Consider the following 23,726-nt stretch of genomic DNA (forward strand, 5'->3'; position numbering starts at 1 on the left):
ACAGCAAAAAACAACCAAAGAACAGGACATGTTCTTACTGTCCAGAGGCGTGCTGGCGGGAGCAGCACTGCGCCCGCGCGAGCACAGAACCTATGTCCCCTGGGAGAGCTGCGGCCCGGCCCTCCGCGCCGCCTTGCCGCCGCCTGAGGGAGCGCGCGGGGCGCTATGGCGGCGGAGGGCAGCTGTAGGGACTTTTTGGCCCTGGGGCCCCCGCCGGAGCCTTCCCTGAGGGAGGGTAGCTGGGGTAACCCTGAGCTGGCAGCGCGGGTATTCCGGGAGGGGAGGGAGGGCTGGATGGTGGGAGCTGAGGTTGGAAAGGTGTTGCATTGCGTGGTTAACACTCATGGCAGCTAGATGTTTGTTAGCTGTGTTAGTTTTGCTAACACACAGATGTGTGCTGGACAGTCATGAGTGAAGTCCTAAATGTCTGAAGAAAAGCCTTGTCAAGATTTGTAATGGTCTTGGCTGAAATGGCGTGGCCTAAGAGCTTAAGATGTGCTATTCTCAGCTTGAGAGCTTCATGTGCAGGCATTTTCTGGGCCATATCGAGGAAACAAGTGTTTGAAAGACTCAAGAGACTTAATGAGATTTAAAGATAACTATTATTTTCATGAAAAGAAGAACAATTGGGAAAACAAACCAAACCTCTTTCCTTTCCAGAAAAATAAAAACAAAACCTACATCCATCAACTTTTCTTCCTCAACCAGATTTGGTAAATGCGCACCCAGTACCCAGGAGAGGATGTGAACCCTTCCCCGACAAATGGAACTTGAAATACTCTTTTCCCGTTCTTGCTTTTGTGCTGTCAAAAATGATTTCAAGGGAAACTACTTTATTCTTTTACAGATCCAATTCGGTATTCTGAGAGGACACAGTGACACTGTGAGCTCCTGTCACTTTTGCTATGGAGACACAAAAATGCTGTCATGCTCTTATGATAAAAAAGTGAAGCTCTAGGTATGTTGTGAATGCAACAACAAATTAAAAACCTTAAAGCTGAAATTAAATGAGGAATGCTATACAGGCAGGAAGACTGACTGAATCATCAAGGAGCTGTCTAAAGATACTTGAGTTTAAAAATAGCAGCTGTAAATGTGTTTGCAGTTACAGACAAATACTAAAACTCCTGGTTTATGCTTTGAACAGTCTTTAAAAGGTGACTCTTGTTAAGCCTATGTGGCATACACTGAATTGGAGCACTGGTTTATTAATATTTTAAAACTAAGTTTGTATGCAAAGCTTACCCTTTTTCACCAGAAAGTTCCTTTTCCCCATGTGTTATGTGTGTGGCTGTTTGTGGAGAAGTAGACTTAAGAGATCACACAGTTATCAGCGTGGCTGCAGTGTTTTCATACTTTCAATGTTTTCATTTTGTTGCTTGCTTTTTATTTAAGTTTTGATTTACACCTTTTATTTTCTTCTTCCTCCAAGTTTTGTGTAGTTAGTTGGGGTTTCCCTAAAATTCTAGCCACCCCGACAAGGCAAAAGTGAGATCTGAACGGGGGAAGTGTCCAGGTTCTGGGTGTTGAATCTAAATTTAGTCTAAAAGCAGGCTTGGAGACATTGTTATTCCAGCCCTTGAATTCTCTGCAAAAAAGCTGACAATGTAGCCATGCTAAATAGCTTGCAGACATTTAACCTTGGTGTATAGTAAACAGTCATAACTTAATTTAAGGATTGGTAATGAATTATAGGAGTACTTAATATAATGTGAATACAGATGAACTAATTCTGTAACACCTGAAGTGTTGACTTCTTAGCAATGCCATTCTAGGTTTCTACCATAATCTAAACCTTTTTTTCAGACGTACTGAAAAAGCCCAAGAACTCCAAAAGTGTAGAAGGTCCAGGCGCTTTTTCCAGCCCATGATGTTATCCAGGGGCTATGGATGGCTCAATCTAAGAAATGAGGAAGTCTAGAATAAAAAATGTCTTGTCTTTTAAAGATCAGTTCCAAAGTAAATACACATGTGGAGACCTTAAGCAAGTATTGTAGATAGGAGAAATATAGATAAGTATCTCAGTGTGTTAGTCATGACATTTATGGTTAGTAACAACTGTTATGTTGACAGTTTCAAACTTTGCTCCTTGTCTGAACTCAGAAATGGAACTTGTATTTTTCTGTGTTTAGTGGGATGGTGTTCAGCTGGCTCACATGCAACTGAAATAGAGACCCAAAAATAAGAAATTCCTTTTTTTTTTTTTTTTTTAAGTGTGGTAAGTCCATGAAGTTTTTGCTGGAAAGGCTATAATGTGCCACTTGCCTGAAGTGTGGGAGGGCTAATCTGTCTAAGAAATTTGATTCTTACATTTTTATCTAAGAAAGGCTCAGTATTTCTTGAGCAATACTTATTTTTCAGAATCTATGTGAAAGTATTTGCCTGAGTATTGGGAATTTTCTGACAGCCGTGTGTAGGCAGGGTTGTGTTCATTTATTTTGGTAAGACTAATTTTGTCTTCACAAGCCTAACTTCCTCTTCTGCATGAACAGCTGTAACAATTAGAATTCGGGAGAACACAGAGGACTTGGTCACAGGGGGTTAGGCCAGCTCTGACATATTTCACTTTAGGATTTTATTTTCCTTTGAAAGAATAGATACCAAATGATTGAGTGCACTGAGAAAGCATGTGAAGTATCTCTTGAGAGCTGACAGTATCTCACGGACAATCCACACATCTTTCGGAAAACAAAGATTAATAGGATGCACAGCAGACAAAGATAAGTTGAGCCTGGAAGGGCACTTGTGACTGCAAGGCTTTTTTGACTTGGAAAAACAGAACAACATACAGTAACTTTGATGGTTTGGTTTGTTTTTTTTATTTTCCCTTCAGTCTTAGAGACATTACTAACAATTCCAGTTGTGTCTGATTGGGTCTGTAGTGCATTGACACACATTCAGAAAATAAGTGGAAAAAGTGAAAATAAATTTACTTTCACTTCAGTTTTGCCTGTTATGAAGAGGAACCAAGCAAGTGGGATAGTGAGAGTCCTTGTAAGGAAGCAGCTTTAAACATGAGACTTGATGACTAGTGGTCAGATGTGCAAGATTTTATTCTCATATTGAAGACAAAAGAAAAAGCACAATGCACATTGAAGGGTGCCTGCTTCTTGATTCTGAAACCTCTTGGTGCTTATGCAAACAAAAATCTAATTGAGTTAATTGGATTAATTATGGAAATGAAAGATTATTTGCCTAGATGAAGGTATGATGACTGATCCTGTGATACTTTGATCTGTGAGTTGCTTTGCATGGCAGCTCTCCTCCTGTGTGTGTGTCTGTGTTTGGGGTTTTTGTTTGGGTTTGTTTTATTTTGATGTTTACAGTCAGGCACCATGATCCATTTGTAAAATTTGATACATTATTTTAGTTCTGTTACTAAAGAACTTCAGGGCTTTACTCATGTGTTAGGACTGCACTATGTTTTGAACATTATACATGTATGACAAAAAGGTGGTCCCTTCCTGAAATCACTTAAAACACTCTGTGTAACAGACTAAGTAGGTAGAAGATGATGGAAAATGATAATGACCGTAAGTTGCACCAGGGAGGTTTAGGTTAGGTAGCAGCAATTCCTTCACTGTCAGGCATTGGAACAGCCTGCCCAGGGAAGTGGTGGAGTTGCCATCCCTACGGGTTTTTAAAAGACATGTAGATGTGCCAGTCAGGAACATTGTTTAGTAGTGGACTTGGCAGTGCTGATTTGGACTTGATGATCTTAAAGGTTTTTTCCAACCTAAATTTATGAAGAAATACTTGCCAGGATTTAGGTATGGACTTGAGTATGGGACTCTAAGGAGGTTTATTTTCAAGAAATTTCTGGTGGAAATTAACGTGATGTGCAGGAGATAAATAGAAGCCTGCTAGATGAAGAATGCTGTTTCAGTCAGTCTTGAAATAAAAAGAAGGAATAGAGAGTCTGGGATTGTGAGAGTAACTCAAGTAAGACTAAGTTTACTGGTTTCACGAGTTCTGTTTTCCTGTATTTTGTGATGCTTTGTATTTTTTTTACAATTTAGCAAAGCACTTCCTAATTAAACTAATTCGGATTTTTTCAAGGATGTTGAGAAAGGTTTTCCTATTCACATTTTTGACGAACAACACACTGCCCCAATTTCTGAGTGCAGCTTGACTCCTGATGACAGAAGGTGACTGTTTTCTGTCTTAATTTATTAAAAAGACCAAAATTCACCTTGTTTTTGTGATGTCAAGGTTCAATTTCAGTGCATCTGGAAACATCTAGTACAAAATTAAGAACAAATAATTTACTTTTTCATTCCTTCCTATGATTTTCTAACTTGTATGACATCAAACTTCTTTTGCTGAATTTGGTGCTTCGTAAGTCATTCTGTTAAAATTTTACCTTACATCATTCCTCCATCTGCTCCTTGTACTTCTCTACATACTTGCACTGTCATTTATGCTGTCCATACTCTTTTTACTGTCAGACTCCTTTATCCACATGAACTACCATAAATTTCACCTTGTTCTCACCTACAGTTTGTACAGTAGCTCTTAAATCTTTTCCATTTTCTGTACAATGGCTGCTGAATTAAACTATCTTTTTGTTGTCTGAAATACATGTTGGAATAGTCTAATAGGTATAGAGAGGTTAGCCGGATAGATTATGGCCTCTTTTAGGGTAAAGGACTCAATTTAATTCTGTTTCTGAGTTATATGTGCTGTCAATCTATTTTTGCCATATGTTCTGAAAGGAGTATATAAGTATGTATCACTTGTATCAAAGAACAACATTGAATTAGCCGAGGTTGAGGGGTTCATCTGTCAGTAAGATTTATATCTTCATAAAAATTCTCTTCGGTCTGTATCATTTATTAATATTCTACAGCCTTTCCATTAAGCCTGTCTTGTCAATTAAAGAAGAAATGCCTCTTAATCCAGTGTCAGTCTGTGGCTCTAATAATTAAAACAACTGCAGCATATATTAATGTTCTGTTAAGTAGGTCATGCAGTGTCTCCAGGGGTTCTGTTTCTTGTGTATTTTATCATTAAGTCAGAGATCAAATCAATTTTTATTAGATTTTAGAGTTGACCAATTAGTTTTTTGGTTATGAATAGTAGACATGCTATACTGCCTATTGCGATTGTGAAACGGCAAGTAAAATACCACTGCATGGAGCCCTGGAAACCACTCCCAAAATGCCACCGATTCATAAGCTTCTTACGGACTTTTGCATTATATGCTTCTGCTTAGTAGCAGAGATTGTGTTGCTTGCAGGAAGTAGGGGGAAATACGCAGGAAATATGGGTTGCAGGAATATATGGAGAAAATAAACATTTTAATAATTGTTGTTTTAGTTTTTAGAATGTTAATGCATAAAGCTTCTTGGGCAAATGTATAAAAGTGACAATGTGGCTTTTTTTTTTTTAGAGGTCAACAGTACTAAAAATATTTGTCACATCAGGTGACTTTCAGTATTACTGTAGGTATTTGGGAATATTCTAATGAAACTCTGCAAGGTTTTTGACCTCACATTTAATGGAAACCCAGCCAGTTTTAGTAAACTCATATTGACTAGCTTTGTTGTCTAATGTGGCTTTGTGTATGTGCAGAGCAGTGTTTGTGGTAGAGGGTTACCCAGCAACAAAACCACTGCAAATCCCAAAAAACCCTACCAACAAGAACACTTCACATTCATTAAAGACATTGTAATGGCTTTAAAATTATTCTAATGTTAGAAGTAATTAAATACCTTGTAATAGATGAAATTGAGATGACTGCTTGCACTGAAAATTATGCACATGACATTTTTATTATTAATTTCTATCTCAGCTAAGCTGTGCAATAATTTTTGCTGTGGCCTTTAAAAACCTATTTTAAGTTAGTGTGGGGATGTCAAATTTTTGTCAGAATTAAAAGTTGTCAGTTATTTTTTAATATAATGTTCTTTTAAGTGAAAACATTGATTGCTGTTTTCATTAACATCATTTTTAGAATGGTAACATCATCATATGATAACACTGTCAAGGCTTGGGATATGGAAACAGGAAAAATGCTTCTATGTATCCTTTTGAATGCATCTTGCAGAAGGTACAACTAAAATTCAGGTTTATTGCTTTGTTATTGATAAATAAACACAACATTCTTCATTAGCACAATACAATATAATTAGGGTAGATAGATAGGTTTCATTTCTAGTCCTACTTTTGGTACTGTTAAATGCTTGATCTTGGGCAAGTCTCTTGATGAAGATATCTCGGTTACATAAGGGTATGATAATAATAACCTGTCTCAGAAGATACATTTAAGATTAAATTGACATTTTGGGACTTGAACAGGGTGGCCCTGTATAAGGTTATTGCTAATGCAAACATAGAAAGATTGGATATAAAGACATCTATCAGCTTTTACCAAAACAAAGCAATATCAAAAGCCTTCTTTCTGAAGCTGCTTCTAGGTTATATCAAGTTTGCTGTAAGACTCTCTGTCAAACATGTTTCTAAAACCTTTTACTTTCTCTTCATTGGACAGCAGAATATGATGGCATTGTAACTTCATGCAATATTTCTTCTGATGATAGATACGCGATACCTAGTTCTGACAGAGAAATTGCCATACATATTTTTGATTCAGTAAGTACAACACTAGTGGCACACATCTGAGGCTAAGACTTAAGACTTTTACGTATTGCTCATGCAGCTCTTGAATTTTCTTCTTTTATTACAAAATACTGAGAAAACCAAACTATTCAATTCAGTTCAAATATCCTTACTTGAGAAAGGGGAAAGAAACTTCCCTGTAAGATATTAAAGGCAGTATTTTTTAGCTCAAGCTTATAAAAATGAGATAATGGGCCAGAATGCGACCAGCACTGATTCGTTTTTTTGATCAATAATTTTGCTAGTGAGGCCTCAGTCCCACGAGGCTTCCACTCAGGACTGCAGGTCAGGGAGTTTGCCATTCATGCAGAATCAGCTTCAGAATATATGAGCAGTCTCACACACGTTAAATTAGCACATGCTCCTGTCAGATGGTAAAATCATCTGAATTTAAAAAGTGCAACTAATGAATTACTGGTAGTAGGACTGCCTCTGTTGGGTGACACTATCAGGACATACTTTGTTTACATACTTTAATAGGCCTATTTGATCTCAAAGTATTATTAGATGAGTGCTCCCTGAGAGTCTGTTGGCATTATCATTGTCATTAGGGCCACACTTCCAGACTTATTTTCAGGAATGGAGCAGAAATTTTACTACAGGGCAGCATGTGAATTTACACTGTATGTGTATGTGTGTGCCTGGGTACAGGTTCATATTTTGTCATATCTGCAGTTACTGTGAGGCCTATCTTTCGTTGCTAGGTAGGAGAGGTGGTGTCCTGGCCAGTGTAACAGCAAGTTTGAAATTAGAGTGTTTGTGTTTGGAGATCCAGATGTAATTATTCAAAATAACTAATAGTTTCACTTGATGCATTTTGATCACAAAAGTACAGTCACAAGATGTTGTTTTGATCCTGATAACCAGAGGGTGACTTCAGTATCATACGATAAGACCATAAAGCTATGGAATATGATAACACGATCCACCTCAATTACAATTAACGAGTAAGAAACAATACTACACTTCATTATCCATGGTGTTATTTGTAGCTTTCACAATTATCAGTGAGATTTATTCTAAGGTTAATACTAGCGAAAATGAACAATAATTGTTGAACTAAAGGAAGTAGTACACAAGCAAATGACATATATAGGAAGTGTGACTAAAATAGTCCATTCAAGCTTCCTGCTGTAAATAATTGAAAAATTGTATTTTGATGGCTGTAAGCATTTCTAGTGCTTTTATCTTTTTTTAGACCTTCTGTGTTCCTGGATATATGTAGAGGTAAAAGCATATGCAATATGGTACTGCAGTGTAAATTTCTCATACTGATTTCTACTAATTGGGAAGAATGCATAATAATTGAGGAATGAGGAGATAAAACGTTACTTAGAATAGAGAAACCTTTAAAAACATTGTAGCATGAAGCAAAAATAATACAGATGAAAAGGACAAAATACACCTAGATGTTGGGAGCTGAAAACTAATGAGTTCTTGCAAAATATTTTGTGGTAATTAGGTTTTGCACTGCAACCAGATCACCTTAGCCCTTCATAAAATTCATGGGCCTCAGAGCAACCATGGGATGATCAACCCAGCTCCTAATGAGCTCTGTTTAAGACCTGACAGACTTTAAAACAATCTGTTCCATTGTTTCACTGCATTAATCATTAAACAGGATTTCCTAAGGTGGACTATTTTGGCTGCAGCTTGAGCTAGTATGTTTCTGTTCAGATCCACCTCAAACTTGGAGATCAAATTATTCTCTTATTTTCTTCTACATTTTCATATAACTTTTATTATAGCTACTGAAGTAATCTTTTTAGTAGATTAAACCATCCTTCTTCATTTAACATATAATTATTATTTCCTATTTTACTGATCATTCTTATTGATCTCTGAAATCTTTCCAACTGGCCCACATTTTCTTGAATTATATGGCCCCATAATGTGTTTCCTCTACCTGGAAAAAATATGAAATTAATCATTATTACATGCTTCTCTGTGGATGCGCCTCTTCACACAAAGAGATTTACTCTGTTTGACAGCATGGTGGTGAAGAGGAGTCAGTATTTGTTACATACTTCTTAGAGAACTGCAGTGTAGTCTGTTGTTCCAACTCCTTATCTGGGCAGTTGATTATTTGTATGTTACTACAGAGTGTCAGACTTGCCAAAATCAAACCCCAGATATCAGGTTATTGATCAAACACTGTAAGACTCTTGCACATTATAGTGATGACAACATTGTTTCCCATAGAGATGGTTATAAACCTTTTATTTTCTTGAGAATTTCTTCAATTTGTGAAGATAATTATAGATTTTTAATTTTAACCTTCTCCCTTGTATAACTGCAGACCCTCTTAGGCTTCATATCTGTACTTTTTATCTGATTACCTACATTGTTAATGGAAGTATGAAATAGGACAGGTTTCAGGACCACAGTGCAGTCTGTAGTTTCATTTTCACAGTGAACCAATTACAACCACTCTCTTGAGAACAGATCATTTTTCCCTATATGCTTTTGGAGAAGATCATGCCCAGTGCCAGGAGCATTGCTCAGTGTGATCTCCCGAGCCTTCACTTGTCTACCTCGTACGTTTCTCACTGAAGTCAGTAAGCACATTATTTAGGATTTTATTATCATTTTAAGAAGGAAGTATGCAACAATAGGGATGTCAAATCAACTGTTAAAAATATCAATGGCTTTAAATAAACTCAATTAATTTAACTTTAAATTCTTAAAACAATAACCAGAGAGAGAGAGTCTGCCTTTAAACATGGTAATAAAATTGTCTTTGACGAATTAGGAATTACTTTGGATGGGAAATTCAATCCGGACATTGTAATCTTTCTTTTAAATTGCACTGACTACAGCATTGTTTCCTGTAAGAGATGCTCATAATCCTTTCCCCACTGTAGATTTCAGGAAGCACTGGAGACCCCACCCAGTTCTGGAACATCCAGATTTCTTTTCTGATGGGTATTGCTGCTTCCAAAATTAGACTTGAATCTAGAATTGTTTAATCTTTTTCCTATGAATGTTTGAGTTGAAATTTAAATGTAGAAATAAATGCATGCTATTTACTTCATGAAAAATTGCTGGCGCTTTTTTTTTTTTTTGTAATTTAATAAGATGTGTTGTAGCTGCTGAACAATTTCTTGTTAAACTGTGTTCAACATTTAACAGCTGGGCTTCAATCCTGCAAAATAACCTAATCCCATAAGAGATTTAAAAGCATGTGCTGGCTGTGAGTTTGTAAGCAGCTCCAGAGACTTCCATAACTATTCATATGGTTAAAATTCAGAATATACTTAAGATGCTTTACTTGATGGACAGGGTGGAAGATGTTGCAGGAGGTTCTCCGAGAGATTTGTAATGGTCACCGAATCTCATTCTTCCTGTAGTTTTTATCTGTATTTCAGGGGACACACCAATGCTATCTCAGATTGCTGCTTTACCTCTGCTGGTCATTACTTGTGCACCGCATCCTGAGAGAAAAGCTTAAAAATATGGGATATAAAGAGAGGAGAATTTCAGTGTCATGAACCTGTTTTCTTGAATGAAGGACATGAGGGTTCTGTTAGTTCCTGCATTTTTAGCCAAGATGGTGAGTTATCTATTAGTGCACAATGTATGTTCATACCTATGCATAGAACATCTCAGATAAACCATGAATGACCATTCTGTAATCATGTAGGTAATTAATTCTTCATTTCCAATTATAACATGTTTGACTATGAGAAAATGATGTCCTGGTTTTGGCTGGGGTAGAGTTCATTTTCTTCCTAGTAGCTGGTGCAGTGCTGTGTTTTGGCTTTAGTTGGAGAATGATGTTGATAACACACCGATGTTTTAGTTGTTGCTCAGTAGTGCTTACCCTGATCAAGAGCTTTTCAGTTTCTTATGCTCTGTTACTGAGGGAGCACAGCCAGAACAGCTGACCTGAACTTGCCAGAGGGATATTCCATACCACAGAACATCATGCTCAGTATAGAATTGCTCTCAGCCCAGCACCACTCACTGGGAGTGAGTGAACAAGCTGTCTGGCTAGGGTATAAACCATGACAGTTTATTTTTTGGCACCCAGAGTGGGGCTCAAGGGGTTGAGATAACGACAGATCTGACCGGATTAATAGTCACTCGTCACAATGCTGATTTACTGGCACTCAAGGTTGTTCCTCTTGATCTCACAGTTTCAGTATATCGTATCTTACTTCCATCCGGTGTTTGCTGTATTAGTGTTTTTCAAGTGTGGGGCTTGGGCTAAGGCTTTTGTCTCATTGTACTTTATGGTAATGACTTGTAATACAATAGAATCATTGATCATGAAACTGATCTGGCTTATGTTCCCAGTGTGGTCACCACCTTTATACTTTGGGAGGTATATAATAGAAGTGCTTAGCAATTACACATCTTTTTTCTCCTTCTCAGGTAGTCAATCTGTGAAGGAGACATTCTTTTACCCTCCCAGTCCTCCCCCCAGACCATTTACATTTGAGAGTTTTGAAGTTTTTGAATGGCCTTTTAATGCTGTTGAGACTTGTTTGCTGATAGTTGATGGGGATCACCATGCTGGCACGCTTACAGAGTGTGTTTTGGCTGATTTCAAGAGTTAAGCAGAGTCAGGTTTGGGTCTTGTCTGGGGTCAAATGACGGTGCAGGAGGACCAAGAGATTTTCCCTGAGGCTGGACAGCCATGAGTGGCAGGGTGTGTGGGATAGTATGGGCAAGTATCTAGGTCAGTGGGCTCCTCCAGTACTTTGGAATTTCACCACCGAACAACTGCAAAATCCAGAAGAATTAGTAAAACACTTAAATGAGGTGTGTGGTCATTCTGTCCATACCAGAGATGGACAAATCATGGCAACGTGCTGGGGCTTGACCTGTTCTTACAGGGCCTTGTTCAACACTATCCAGCACCTTCAAAAGGAAATGAATATTGGTGGATCCGCGGGCAAAGCTCTGTGCAGCTACTCCAGCTCCAAGCACAGCAGCTTCACCACCCCCAGAGACAAGTACAGTCGCTACTCAAACTTTGGCTGCAATGAACAGCGTAGCTACCCCAGTGGCAAGTACAGCAGCTGCTCAAACTTCGACTGCAACAGACAGCGCGGTTACCCCAGCTCCAAGCACAGCAGCTGCACCACACCCAGCAACAAGTACAGTCGCTACTCAAACCACAGTGATAATCACTGCAGCCAAACCAGAGGACCAATTCGTACCAATATCAGTTGCCCCTGTACACAAGAGAAAAAGCAAAAAAAGAGGCAAGAAGGGTGAAGCAAGATGAAGAAACAATGAATTCAACACCCGGTCTAGCATCTGATCAGGAGTCATCATCACATGATGAAGAAGAAGAGGTAACTTCTTGACCTCGGACCTCAACCGAGCTATGGAATATGTGAAAAGATTTTACCTGCCAAACAGGGGAGCACATCATCACCTGGTTACTCCGATGCTGGGACAATGGGGCCGATGGTCATGAACTAGAAGGTACAGAAGCCAAGCAGCTGGGATCACTTGCTAGAGAAGGGGGAATTGACAAAGCAATTGCAAGAGAGAAAATGTCCCTCAGTCTTTGGAGGCGGCTCTTGGCAGCTGTGAAAGAAAAGTCTCCATACAAGGACAATGTTATGAGTTGTTCGGACAAGTGGACTACTAAAGACAAAGGCATCCAGTCTCTGAGGGAATCGGCCATCGTAGAGATGATCTATCACATCAAGCCAAATAAGGGGGATACACCCATAGATCCAGATGAAGTTGAACGTACACGACCCATGTGGCGAAAACTTACATGGAATGCACTGTCATCATATGCCCATTCATTGGCAACAGTAACCTGGAATGACATAGTACCACTAACAGTGGATGAAATGGTTCATAAACTCCTAGAGTTCGAAGACAATCTTGCCCCTTCCATCATCTCAGCTGTGGAAAAACTGTCCCAGGACCTGAAACAATTGAGGGACGATCTATCTGATTTATCCAGCTCCTCGTGTGTACCAACACACATCTCAGCTATTAACAAAAGGCGTCCTATTGTTCGAGAGAGGAGATACAGGAGGTATACGCCACGGGCTACCCTATGGTTTTACCTGCGGGATCACGGAGAAGACATGACAAAGTGGGATGGAAAACCTACTTCAGCTTTGGAGGAACGGGTGAGTGAACTGAAGAGGGGAGCAAGGGCCAAGACTGATCGTCCTATGAGAGCTACGGCTTCAGTCTCTGGTGAGCAGTTTCCCAGATGGAAAGGAAGAGCTGATTTTACTCCAGCTCCTGTGATAACGAAGAATAATCCCTTTCACCACGACTTAAGTGTCCAATGCTGTGATGACCATTAGAGGGGCCCTGCCTCCAGCCAGGTGGAAGTAGGGGACAATCGGATTTATTGGACTGTGTGGATCAGATGGCCTGGCACATCAGTCCCACAGAATCACAGAATCCCAAAGGTTGGAAGGGACCTCAAAAGATCATCTAGTCCAACCCTCCTGCAAGAGCAGGGTAACCTAGGGTACATCACACAGGAACTTGTCCAGGCGGGCCTTGAATATCTCCAACGTAGGAGACTCCACAACCCCCCTGGGCAACCTATTCCAGTGATCTGTCACTCTCACAGTAAAGAAATTTTTCCTGATGTTCACATGGAACCTCCTATGCTCCAGTTTACACCCATTGCCCCTTGTCCTATCACTGGACATCACTGAAAAAAACCTAGCTCCATCATCCTGACACTCACCCTTTACATATTTGTAAACATTGATGAGGTCACCCCTCAGTCTCCTCTTCTCCAAGCTAAAGAGTCCCAGCTCTCTCAGCCTCTCCTCATAAGAGAGATGTTCCACTCCCTTAATCATCTTTGTGGCTCTGCTGGACTCTTTCAAGCAATTCCCTGTCCTTCTTGAACTGAGGGGCCCAGAAGTGGACACAATATTCCAGATGTGGCCTCACCAAGGAAGAGTAGAGGGGGAGGAGACCCTCTCTTGACCTACTAACCCCACCCTTTCTAATGCACCCTAGGATGCCATTTGAATCCCCAGGGGTGGAAACACAGCCCTACCATTTGCCATGGACTGATCCAGACTGCACTGGAACAGGGGCAAGCTCCAGAACACCTGCAGTACCTTGATGACATTATTGTGTGGGGCGATACAGCGGAAGAAGTCTTTGAGAAAGGGAGGAAAATAATCCAAATCCTGCTGAAAGCCGGTTTTGCCATAAAACGGAGTAAGGTCAAGGGACCTGCACAGGAGATGCAATTTTTGGGAATGAAATGGCAAGATGGATGTAGACAGATCCCCACAGATGTGATTAAGAAGATAACAGCAATGTCTCCACCAACTAATAAGAAAGAAACACAAGCTTTCTTGGGTGCTGTGGGGTTCTGGAGAATGCACATCCCAAATTACAGTTCGATTGTAAGCCCTCGCTATCATGGGACATGGAAGAAAAGTGATTTTAAATGGGACCCTGAGCAACAACAAGCCTTTGAGCAAATTAAACGCGAGATAGTTCATGCAGTAGCCCTTGGACCTGTCCAGACAGGGCCAGATGTAAAAAATGTACTGTACACTGCAGCTGGGGTGAACGGTCCTACCTGGAGCCTCTGGCAGAAAGCTCCAGGGGAGACTTGAGATCGACTCCTTGGCTTTTGGAGTCGGGGATACAAAGGATCTGAGGCCAGCTATACCCCAACTGAGAAAGAGACACTGGCAGCCTATGAAGGGGTTCGAGCTGCTTCAGAAGTGATTGGCACTGAAGCACAGCTCCTCCTGGCACCCCGTTGCCCATGCTGGGCTGGATGTTCAAAGGCAGGGTCTCCTCTACACATCATGAAACTGATGCTACATGGAGTAAATGGGCTGCACTAATTACACAATGAACTCAAATAGGAAATCTCAGTCGCCCAGGCATTCTAGAAGTCATCATGGACTGGCCAAAGGGCAAAGATTTCGGAATGTCACCAGAGGAGGAGGTGATGCATGCTGAAGAGGCCCCACCATAGAATAAACTGTCAGAAAGTGAAAAGCAGTATGCCTTGTTTACTGATGGGTCCTGCCTTATTGTGGCAAAGCATCGGAGATGGAAGGCAGCTGTATGGAGTCCTGGACAACAAGCTGCAGGAACTGCTGACGGAGAGGGTGAATCGAGTCAGTTTGCCAGGTGAAAGCCATCCAGCTGGCCTTGGACGCGGCTGAAGGAGAAAAGTGGCCAGTACTTTACCTCTATACTGACTCATGGATGGTGGCAAATGCCCTGTGGGGGTGGTTGAAGCAATGGAAGCAGAGCAACTAGCAACGCAGAGGTAAACCCATCTGGGCTGCTGCACTGTGGAAAGATATTGCTGCCCGGGTGCAGAACCTGGTGGTGAAGGTACGCCATGTAGATGCCTATGTACCCAAGAGTCAGGCCACTGAGGAACACCAGAACAACCAACAAGTGGATAAAGAGGCTAGGATTGAAGTGCCTCAGATGGACTTAGATTGGCAACATAAGGGTAAATTATTTTTGGCCCGGTGGGCCCATGACACTTCTGGCCGTCAGGGCAGAGATGCAACATATAGATGGGCTCGTGATCGAGGGGTGGACTTAACAATGGACACTATTGCCCAACCCGCCAAGGCAAGCGCCATGTGCTTACCATGGTGGAAGCAACCACTGGATGGCTGGAAACATACGCTGTGCCCCACACCACTGCCCAGAACACTATCCTTGGCATTGAGAAACACATTTTGTGGTGACACAGCACCCCAGAGAGATTTGAGTCAGACAATGGGACTCATTTGCGGAATAACATTATAGACACTTGGGCCAAAGAGCATGGCATTGAGTGGGTATATCACATCTCCTACCAGGCACCAGCCTCTGGGAAAATCGAACGGTACAATGGGCTGTTAAAAACTACACTGAGACCAATGGGTGGGGGAACTTTCAAGCATTGGCATACACACTTACCAAAGGCCACCTGGTTGGTCAACACCAGAGGATATCTGCCAACAGGGCTGGCCCAGCCCAGTCAGAACTTTTACATATTGTAGAGGGGGACAAAGTTCCCGTGGTGCATATGAAGAATTTGCTGGGTTATTCCTGCTTCAGGTAAAGGCAAACCCACTCGTGGGATTGCTTTTGCTCAGGGACCTGGATATACTTGGTGGGTAATGCGGGAAGATGGGGAAGTCCGATGTATACCTCAAGGGGATTTGATTTTAGGGGAAAACAGCCAATGAACTTAATTGTATGCTGTTGCCTGCTGTGTAATACTTTTATAGCCCATCAACTAGATGTCTCCAGGTCACCAGCGACTAGCCCTGACTTCCCTCCAACCATCATCTCAACAGAGAATGAACTTTGATGAACCGGATGAGTTCCGCAGTAAAGGAACGACCAGCATCAGCAGGCAACAATCCAATACTGCACACAGTCTTTCCTGCCCTGAAAGATGATTGTTACAGGAGATGGAACCTGACATCATGGGCTGAATGGACTCGGCAACATTATAGGGATTGGTCCATGCACTAAGAAAATGATCTCTTTCTCTTGGTCTGTGTGTATATGGATGTATATATGTGGGGAGAACGATGGTATATTGAAAATGTGGGATCTGAGCATGACGTGAATGGTATGGAATAAGGGGTGGATAATGTCCTGGGTTCAGCAATAGCAGTCATTTTTCTCCTTGGTGGTAGCTGGTGCAGTGCTGTGTTTTGACTTCCAGCCTGGGAACAGTGCTGGTGATGCTGATGTTTTTGGTTGTTGCTAAGTGATGTTTACCCTGACCAAGGACTTTGTGAGGCTCATGCTCTGCCGGGGAGGAGGGGAAGCCAGGAGGAAGCAGAGACGGGGCACCTGACCCAGGCTAGCCAAGGAGGTATTCCATACCATAGCACATCATGCCTGAGGTGGGGGGTAACTGGGAGTTACCCGGAAGGACATGGGCTTCTGGGTTGGATTCGTTTCTTGGCCAGTGGTACCGTATTCTCTTCCCTTGTTATTTTCTCTTATCATTGTTGTCGTTGGTAGCGGTGGTGATTTGTGTTGTACATTGGTTGCTGGACTGTTCTTGTCTCAACCCGTGGGAGTTGCACTCTTTTGATCCTCCTCCCCATCCCTCACGGGAGCGGGGAAGGGGAGAGCCCCGGGGGGGGGCCTCGATTGCTCTCAGCCCGGCAGCACTGACTGGGAGTGAGTGAACAAGCTGTCTGGCTAGACAGGGTTAAAACAGCTGCTCTTCTGGGATGGATTAATACGAATTTCTGTAGATAGTGGTCTAATTGGCTGTTTCTTTTGCAATTTCATATCTCAGTACTTCAGTGAAGTGACTCCTGAACTGGTGGCAGCAGGTTAATCTGCAGTCATAGGAAAACAATGTCTCCTGTGTTAGACAGCCAAATAAATACATAGCAACTCTGTGGGGAAAAATGTACCTGTATCTTGAAGACACGCAAATGCAGATAGGCCTGTAACTATTGAATCTGAAAGCATGCTTTCCACACTGACCTCTACTTTTTTGTTAACAGTTGTACAATTTTGAAAGTATTCTCCTTACTTTTCTAAATCAACAAAATCTCCATGTCTGTTTTTTTTTTCCACTCCGTTGTGTGCTTGCTGAATTTATGTGTTAATATTTACAAAATTAAGAACATTAACAAGAAGTAGCTGAAAGGAACTTCTACCTTGTTAAGCTATGACTAATAGCTCATTATTTATTATTTTTTATAAAGTCTGACTCAGTGTTAGAAGGAGCCTCTTTTATTAGTCTGCATGACAAAGCAAAGATAAAACACAGTATTCTGATTTTACATTTCAGCATCCCTTGTCGTGTCTGGTGGATATGACAAAGCTGTAGCTATACGGGATATAGATGCAGGCTATAAAAAGCTAAGCTTAAAGGTACTGAGCTCTTATTTGGTCAGTAGTTTGATGAGAAACTGTAAGATGTATTGCTGTTTTCAAAAGTGTGTATTTCATTAGCTGACAAATACCCTTGCCTGTCCTTTTTAGATACAAGCAGGAATATATCCTGGATTTGTGTCATTTAATTTCCTAGAACAGTACATTCCTGTACAATTAGCTACAAAGATACTACCTTTGTCAAGTCAGTTGTTAACAAGCTCTTAAAACTCTCTTTTTGTGAACAAGCTCATGTAAGGATTGTGCTGAATGGACTTGTACCTATATTTTAGGAGAGGCTTTCGTCCAGCAAGTAACAAGAGCCTGAATAGTGCATATATTCATTTTGAAATATCACACTCTTGCATATCTGTGTGTTTACATGCTTATGTCCACTGAAATCAGTACATTAAAAGGGAAGCATTCAGAAGAAATGCAAATATCCGTGTTGAGCTTAGCTAGGTTACATAGTTATGTTACTGCTTATAGTGATGGAATGTGGTCCAACATCTTACAGTTTTTAGGAGGCACAATTCTGCAAATAAGGTAGCCATTTAGTATTTAGCTATTCTTAGAGCTAGGCCTTCTCTTTTCTTCCATATCCATGGTAATACTAGCCAAAATTTGAGGCAGAAAGTAATACCTGTATAAAATAAACTAAAAAAATTCTAACTCTCATTAGGTTTGCTTTGTACCATCATGACTTTATATTTTGCAAACATACCATATTGTATTACAACGCTTTTCCTTAATTTCTTATTTTAGTGGAAACAATCCACTAATCAGACATGTGGATCAAAGAAAAGGATTAACAGTATTCATAAAGTTATGTGCATGCATTTTGCAAATACTAGTTTCAGAAAAGTCACGTGATGTCAGAGTTCAGATTTTTGCAACCTTGGGTCTTTCCTGTCTTATGATTTAGTGGACTTTGGGTTTTTTTACTTACTGCATCTCCTATTCAAGATGTAGTTAAAACACTCATGAACAAACCTACCTGGAAGATCTCAGAAAAGACCACTTTCATTCTAAACCTTGGGCTTAAGAGTAGCTTTCAACTGCTGTCACATTCAAAATAACGTCTTCATATAGGAGAGCTTGTAAGCCTGTGCCTTACGCTTGTTGCCTTAAAGGTAAACTTACCTACCCTCTGGAATTGGAACTGTTCTAATTAAACCTTTTGAGCAGTTACAGTACACCAGTATTGGTGCTTTATACAACACAAGTACTGTAAATTTCCCAGTTCACAGCAATCACTGTAACTAACTTGGCTTCCCATAAAAAAAAGAAGGCATCTGTGTAAATGCTGCTATCTTTGTAACTATGGAGAATTCCAGTTTAGTATCCATGCCTTGGTAGAATTGTATTCTGGGCTCATAACTAAATTTAAAAGCATGTTTTAAAGATGTTGCTATGAAAATCATGCTTTATGTACACGTTTGAGTGCTGTGTGCTGGAAAAGTGTATGCTCATTTTACACTGTATTTCTCAGGTGTGCCATTTGTCAAAATGATAACCATGCCTTCTTAAAATCTAGGAATTTTATCTATTAATACCATTCATGTTTGACAATCTCCCTAGCTGGTAAATAATTTGTTTTAGAGTTTAACCTGTTTCTGTTCTTATGCTGCCTCAATGCTGTTAACCTCAAATCAGCTGTGCTCCTGTTAATGTGAACAAGGATATCTTACACAGCTGCTTGACTATGACTTGGCCTGCTTTTGGAACTGGTTTCCTTCCCTTAAAATGGGGGGAAGCTGCTGTCTGTTCCCACAGCTCCGTTATCACCTGATAAACAGCCTCAAGAGTTTTTAGGTAATGAGTGTCAGAAGTCCACTCTCTCTTCACATTTCTTTATTAAACTGTTTAAAAACCAGAAAGGATATAGGCTTAAATGGAGCTTAAACCCATGGTAGCTGTGTAGCTGTCATTCTTCTGAGTGCTTCAACTGTGGGTCTGCTTACTAGAGATGGTAACAACCACAGGTTTTCAGGTATCTGTAGGAAAGTATGAACTTCATAACTTTTTTTTCGTGATGAGACTTCAGGCAGTCTAGATAAGAATTTTCTCACTGCATTTCAAAATGGATTTATGGTACAAATAGTTGGTTTTATTATGATAAAAATAATAAGTTCTCCCCCCCCCCCCCGTGAGTTATAAACACATTTTGCTTTACTGTAGGGTCATTGGGACTGGGTGACAGATGTTGCTATCAGCAGAAACAACAAATGGATTCTTTCAACCTCAAAGGTAATTGCTAATTGCTGATGTGATTTCAAGAACTGACTTATAAATGCGTGTGAATATTTCATTTCTTGTTTTTGGCTTTTTGGGGATTATTTAACAATGGTCAAGTTGCGCATGAAAGTGCTAAGTTATGATCAGTATTTTTCTCAAGCAATTACAGAAGATCTTGAATTTGGGAAGTACATTTACTTCTGGCTATTTTAAAATGTGCGGGAAGTTTCAGATTGCTAAAGATAGTTTCCAAAGGCATGATATTTAAATGTGAGAGAGTTTAGCTCTCATTTTGAGAGGGCTCATCTGATGAGGTGTGATTTCTTCCTTATGGAAATGATATAAATCTCTCTTTTGGTAGTATGCAAAACTATCAAAATAATTGCGTCTTTTTCTCAGGATTCTACTTTGTGATTGTGGAATGTTGAGAAGATGGATGACGTACCTTCAGTGACAGAAATCAGAAAAGAAAGAGGCTCAAAAATTGCTCAGGTTCAATCACTTTGTTTTTTTTAATTACACCTTGTATTTTATTCAGACAGAAAATTTGAATGTTAAAAGGAAAGCCGTCAGATTTCTAGGCTGAAAACACAAATTTATTGTGTTTGTTCTCTCTGCAAAAATTGTCAAATCCTTCTTTGTGAGTGGGATGTAGGCCTTTTAAAAGTTGATTTTGGTAAGGACACCAATTTTCATATACAGGTGCATTTTTCATTTTAGAAAAAACAGCCACGTATGTGTACTTTAAAAAATAAACATATTCTGGTTTTCTACTCATGGTGCTTCTGCAGTGTAATTGGCCGCTTAGACATGAGCATTACTAGACCAAGGCAGGTAATACTCATGTGCTCCTGAACATAAACCAGCTAAAGGAATTGAAAGGAGTGTCTTTTTAAAGCTGAGACTGTATGTATTTTGACTTCTATAAATTAGATAGAGGTGTTAGGAAAGGAGAACATTAACAAGCCTAATACTATTGAAACATGCTTTTTATTACAGTTCCTCAATTGGTTTTGGTAGTGGATTTGAAAGAGCTTTGTGTACATTTTCCTCCTTGTCAATAAGCATTAACTGAAAGTGCATGAAAAATAACTTTTTTTTTCTTTCTTCTATATTATTTTTATCAGACTTTCTTGTTCAGCAGCAGGTATTCAAAAGCAGGTAGCAACTTTTTAAGCTTTTAAATAAGTTTTACAAATGTGCCAGCAGTGAAAATGTGTACATTCCTAAAAGCATCAATTAACAGAAATGTGAGGATATGGTCAACATTGATACAGGCATTTTTTTTTTGTGTGTGTGCATTTTAGCAAAACTTAAAGCATACCAAAAAATTAGAAGAATGTCTCAAACTTTTTGTAAACAGTTTTGCAAGTAGGAAATTCTCTCTGATAAAAGTGCCTTAAACTTCATGAGTATGTATGTAGTCAGTGGAAAAACTTATTTGTACTGACTGTAGTGGCTTAATAGTTCATCTAAGATTATTGTAATCTGACAATTTTTCCATTTATTATTTTTCTTTTTTTCATGTCTCCTTTAGTCAGAGAATGATCAGGTAAAAAAGTAAGCAAAAAAAGCCCTAAACCATCTAGTGCTAATTGCCAAGATAGGACAGCTAAAAGCTGAATACCCATCAGGCCACCCAAAAATGTAAAGTATAGTAGTTTATTAGCTGAAAGAAATAAAATCAGAGTTCACATAAAAATAGGGGTTTAGTCAGAAAAAAACCTCCAAACCATTTATCCCCAGAATAAATTTTGAGCAGCACTATGTGTGTCAAACCACACGGACTCAGTGCATCTCAGAAGTCAGACCTAGATATAGATGTACATGTGTATATCGAGCTGTAACTTCATGTGTGAATTAATGCACGTGTCATAGGTGATTAACTGAAATGCCATTTTTTAAAATTATATTTACACCAGTGTGAAGAGTGTGAAAGACCTTTCTTGTGCCTGCAACGTAGTGACTCTGAAATGATATCCAAGTGTGTCTTCTGTCATCTGTCTTCTCCACGGAGAAAAATTTTGTCATTGTCACCTACTGTTTCTCCTGATCTTTAAATTAAACTAGGAGTCTTGGGATGTTAATGCATTTAAGTGGAGTGTCTGTACATCTTTATGTAACACATGTAGAAAGCTAAGACTTTCCTCTAACCTTGCCCTACTGTAGTAGTCCGTATGAAGAATAATAAAATAGATCTTACTAATCCACTAAACAGCTGGGATGTATCAGGTAAAGACTAAAATCCACAGGAGTAGAAATCTTACTTATGGTCCTTGGTACTAGAGAATAAAATTACTTACCTGTCCTTTGGTGAATTTATGAATATACCACTTGAAGGTCAGTCTTACTGAAGAAAATGTGTTTATGTAAATTATTGACATGTTTCCTTACATTCTTTAGATAAACCATTCTTCTTTACTATGGCAAGCAAAGAACTGATGCTGTCAGTGAACATAAGGAAGAGTTCTGTGGGAAAAAACATGAATAAAACCATGAACTTGATGCAGAGAGTTGACCAATGTACAGGGGGGTTGTACAAGGGGGTTAGAGGAATTTGCTTGCTTAAACAAAACTATTGTCTGTTGTAAACGCCTGCTAAGCAGAACAAAGGCACCTGGTCCTATTGATAAGGAAAAGCAGACACTTGGTCCTATTGATAAGCAGCTATTGATAAGGAAAAGCAGATGCCTGAATCTACTGATAAGGGGGAGAAGCAGATGGTTTATGGCTGGGATACCGACCAAACCCTAAGGCCATATGTGAAGACTAAAAGGTGAAAAGCGCAAGAAAAGGAAGACTCATTTACTTCATCTTGAAGACCCCTACCCACAGGAGGAAGAGTCATTTACTTCATCTTGAGACCCCTGCCCATGACCAGAGGGGGCACTGCGCAGGTGCAGAGGACCTTCTGGCTCATTATAATACGAAGTGGGGATAGGACATGAATATGTATAGACGTGTTGTGCAACCTTATGAATATATATAACTGTAGAGAATAAATGTAGAGGGAAACAACACTGAGGCATGCATGACTTTGAGGAATTATCCCCGTGCGTCTCAGCGCTGAATGAAAAGCATACCTACTTTACAACTTTAACGAGTTGTGGAGTCAATCCATGCATCAAACTTTTTCATAACTTGTTGACATACCCCTTAACAAAATATTTGTAAAGGAGCTTTTGGGCACTGAGGGTAAGTTCTGGTTCATGCTTGACATGATGCAGCACAAATGAATTCTGTGTAATAAAGGCTCTCTAGGAGCATAGTATTTTTCCTACCCTTTCTTAGGAGTAACCCTGAAAGGATTACATCTATTCAGTATATATGAGAATGCCAAATAATAAAATATTAAGTATTTAAAAATGTTTGGAAACCTTATTCCTAAAAACAGCCTTTTCAACCTTTCCTTTTAAAAGGAGCTTAAAGTGGGGATAATAGTTGGAATGGGGCATGTGACAGTCTGGAATGCAGTTAAGCTATGGAAACAAAGAAATCCAAGTAGGTAGATCTTTTCCCCCCTTGTTTAAATTATGTGAATTGTGTAACAACAATTACACTTGAATCCAAGGTTAAACTAAAACTGTTTCAAGGGAATATTCTGTCTTGTACAGATTTGTGGCTTTGAATAAATATTACGTGATAAATCATAAAACTTTTCCAGCATTCTTTCCCTCTTTACTCGTTTTGTTACAGAGGTTCAGAGAAAATGCAGTGTCTGTGCTCCTACGTTTGTGTGTTTTTTAAACAGATCACATAAAATATGCATGTTTTATAGCTGAATTAATTTGGCTTTAATGTAGTTCGTAATACTGAATTAATTTGTGTGTTAGAAAAGATTAGTCCTAAAATAATTGTTATATTAAAACTGGAAGTGTTTCTTTCTTTACCCATTTCAGCTGGAAAAAACAACAGTCCATTTTTTTTCCACCGAAACAGTTTAAAAAACAGTTGCTTTACAGAGGCTTGGTTCATTTTGCATTAGTAACATGAACAGGTTGGGGATTTTCTTTTGAATGAATCCTGTTTCT

The 23,726-nt window shown here is 39.6% G+C and overlaps 1 protein-coding gene across 1 annotated transcript; it reads left to right on the plus strand.

The window, feature by feature from the left end:
- Positions 1-141: 141 nt before the first annotated feature.
- On the plus strand, positions 142-22,003 carry WDR88 (WD repeat domain 88). The gene is given in 11 exon segments (XM_062604928.1): positions 142-267; positions 848-958; positions 4,060-4,148; positions 5,957-6,019; positions 6,486-6,609; positions 7,423-7,568; positions 9,990-10,174; positions 17,375-17,457; positions 19,639-19,707; positions 20,095-20,187; positions 21,618-22,003. Coding segments are annotated over 11 exon segments (1,203 nt in total). The 5' UTR covers positions 142-165; the 3' UTR covers positions 21,756-22,003.
- The last annotated feature ends 1,723 nt before the right edge of the window (positions 22,004-23,726 follow it).

Source organism: Pezoporus occidentalis, unplaced genomic scaffold, assembly GCF_034315485.1.
Source record: "Pezoporus occidentalis ecotype Australia unplaced genomic scaffold, CSIRO_AGI_Poc_V1 ctg89, whole genome shotgun sequence".
Classification (NCBI taxonomy): Eukaryota; Metazoa; Chordata; class Aves; order Psittaciformes; family Psittacidae; genus Pezoporus; species Pezoporus occidentalis.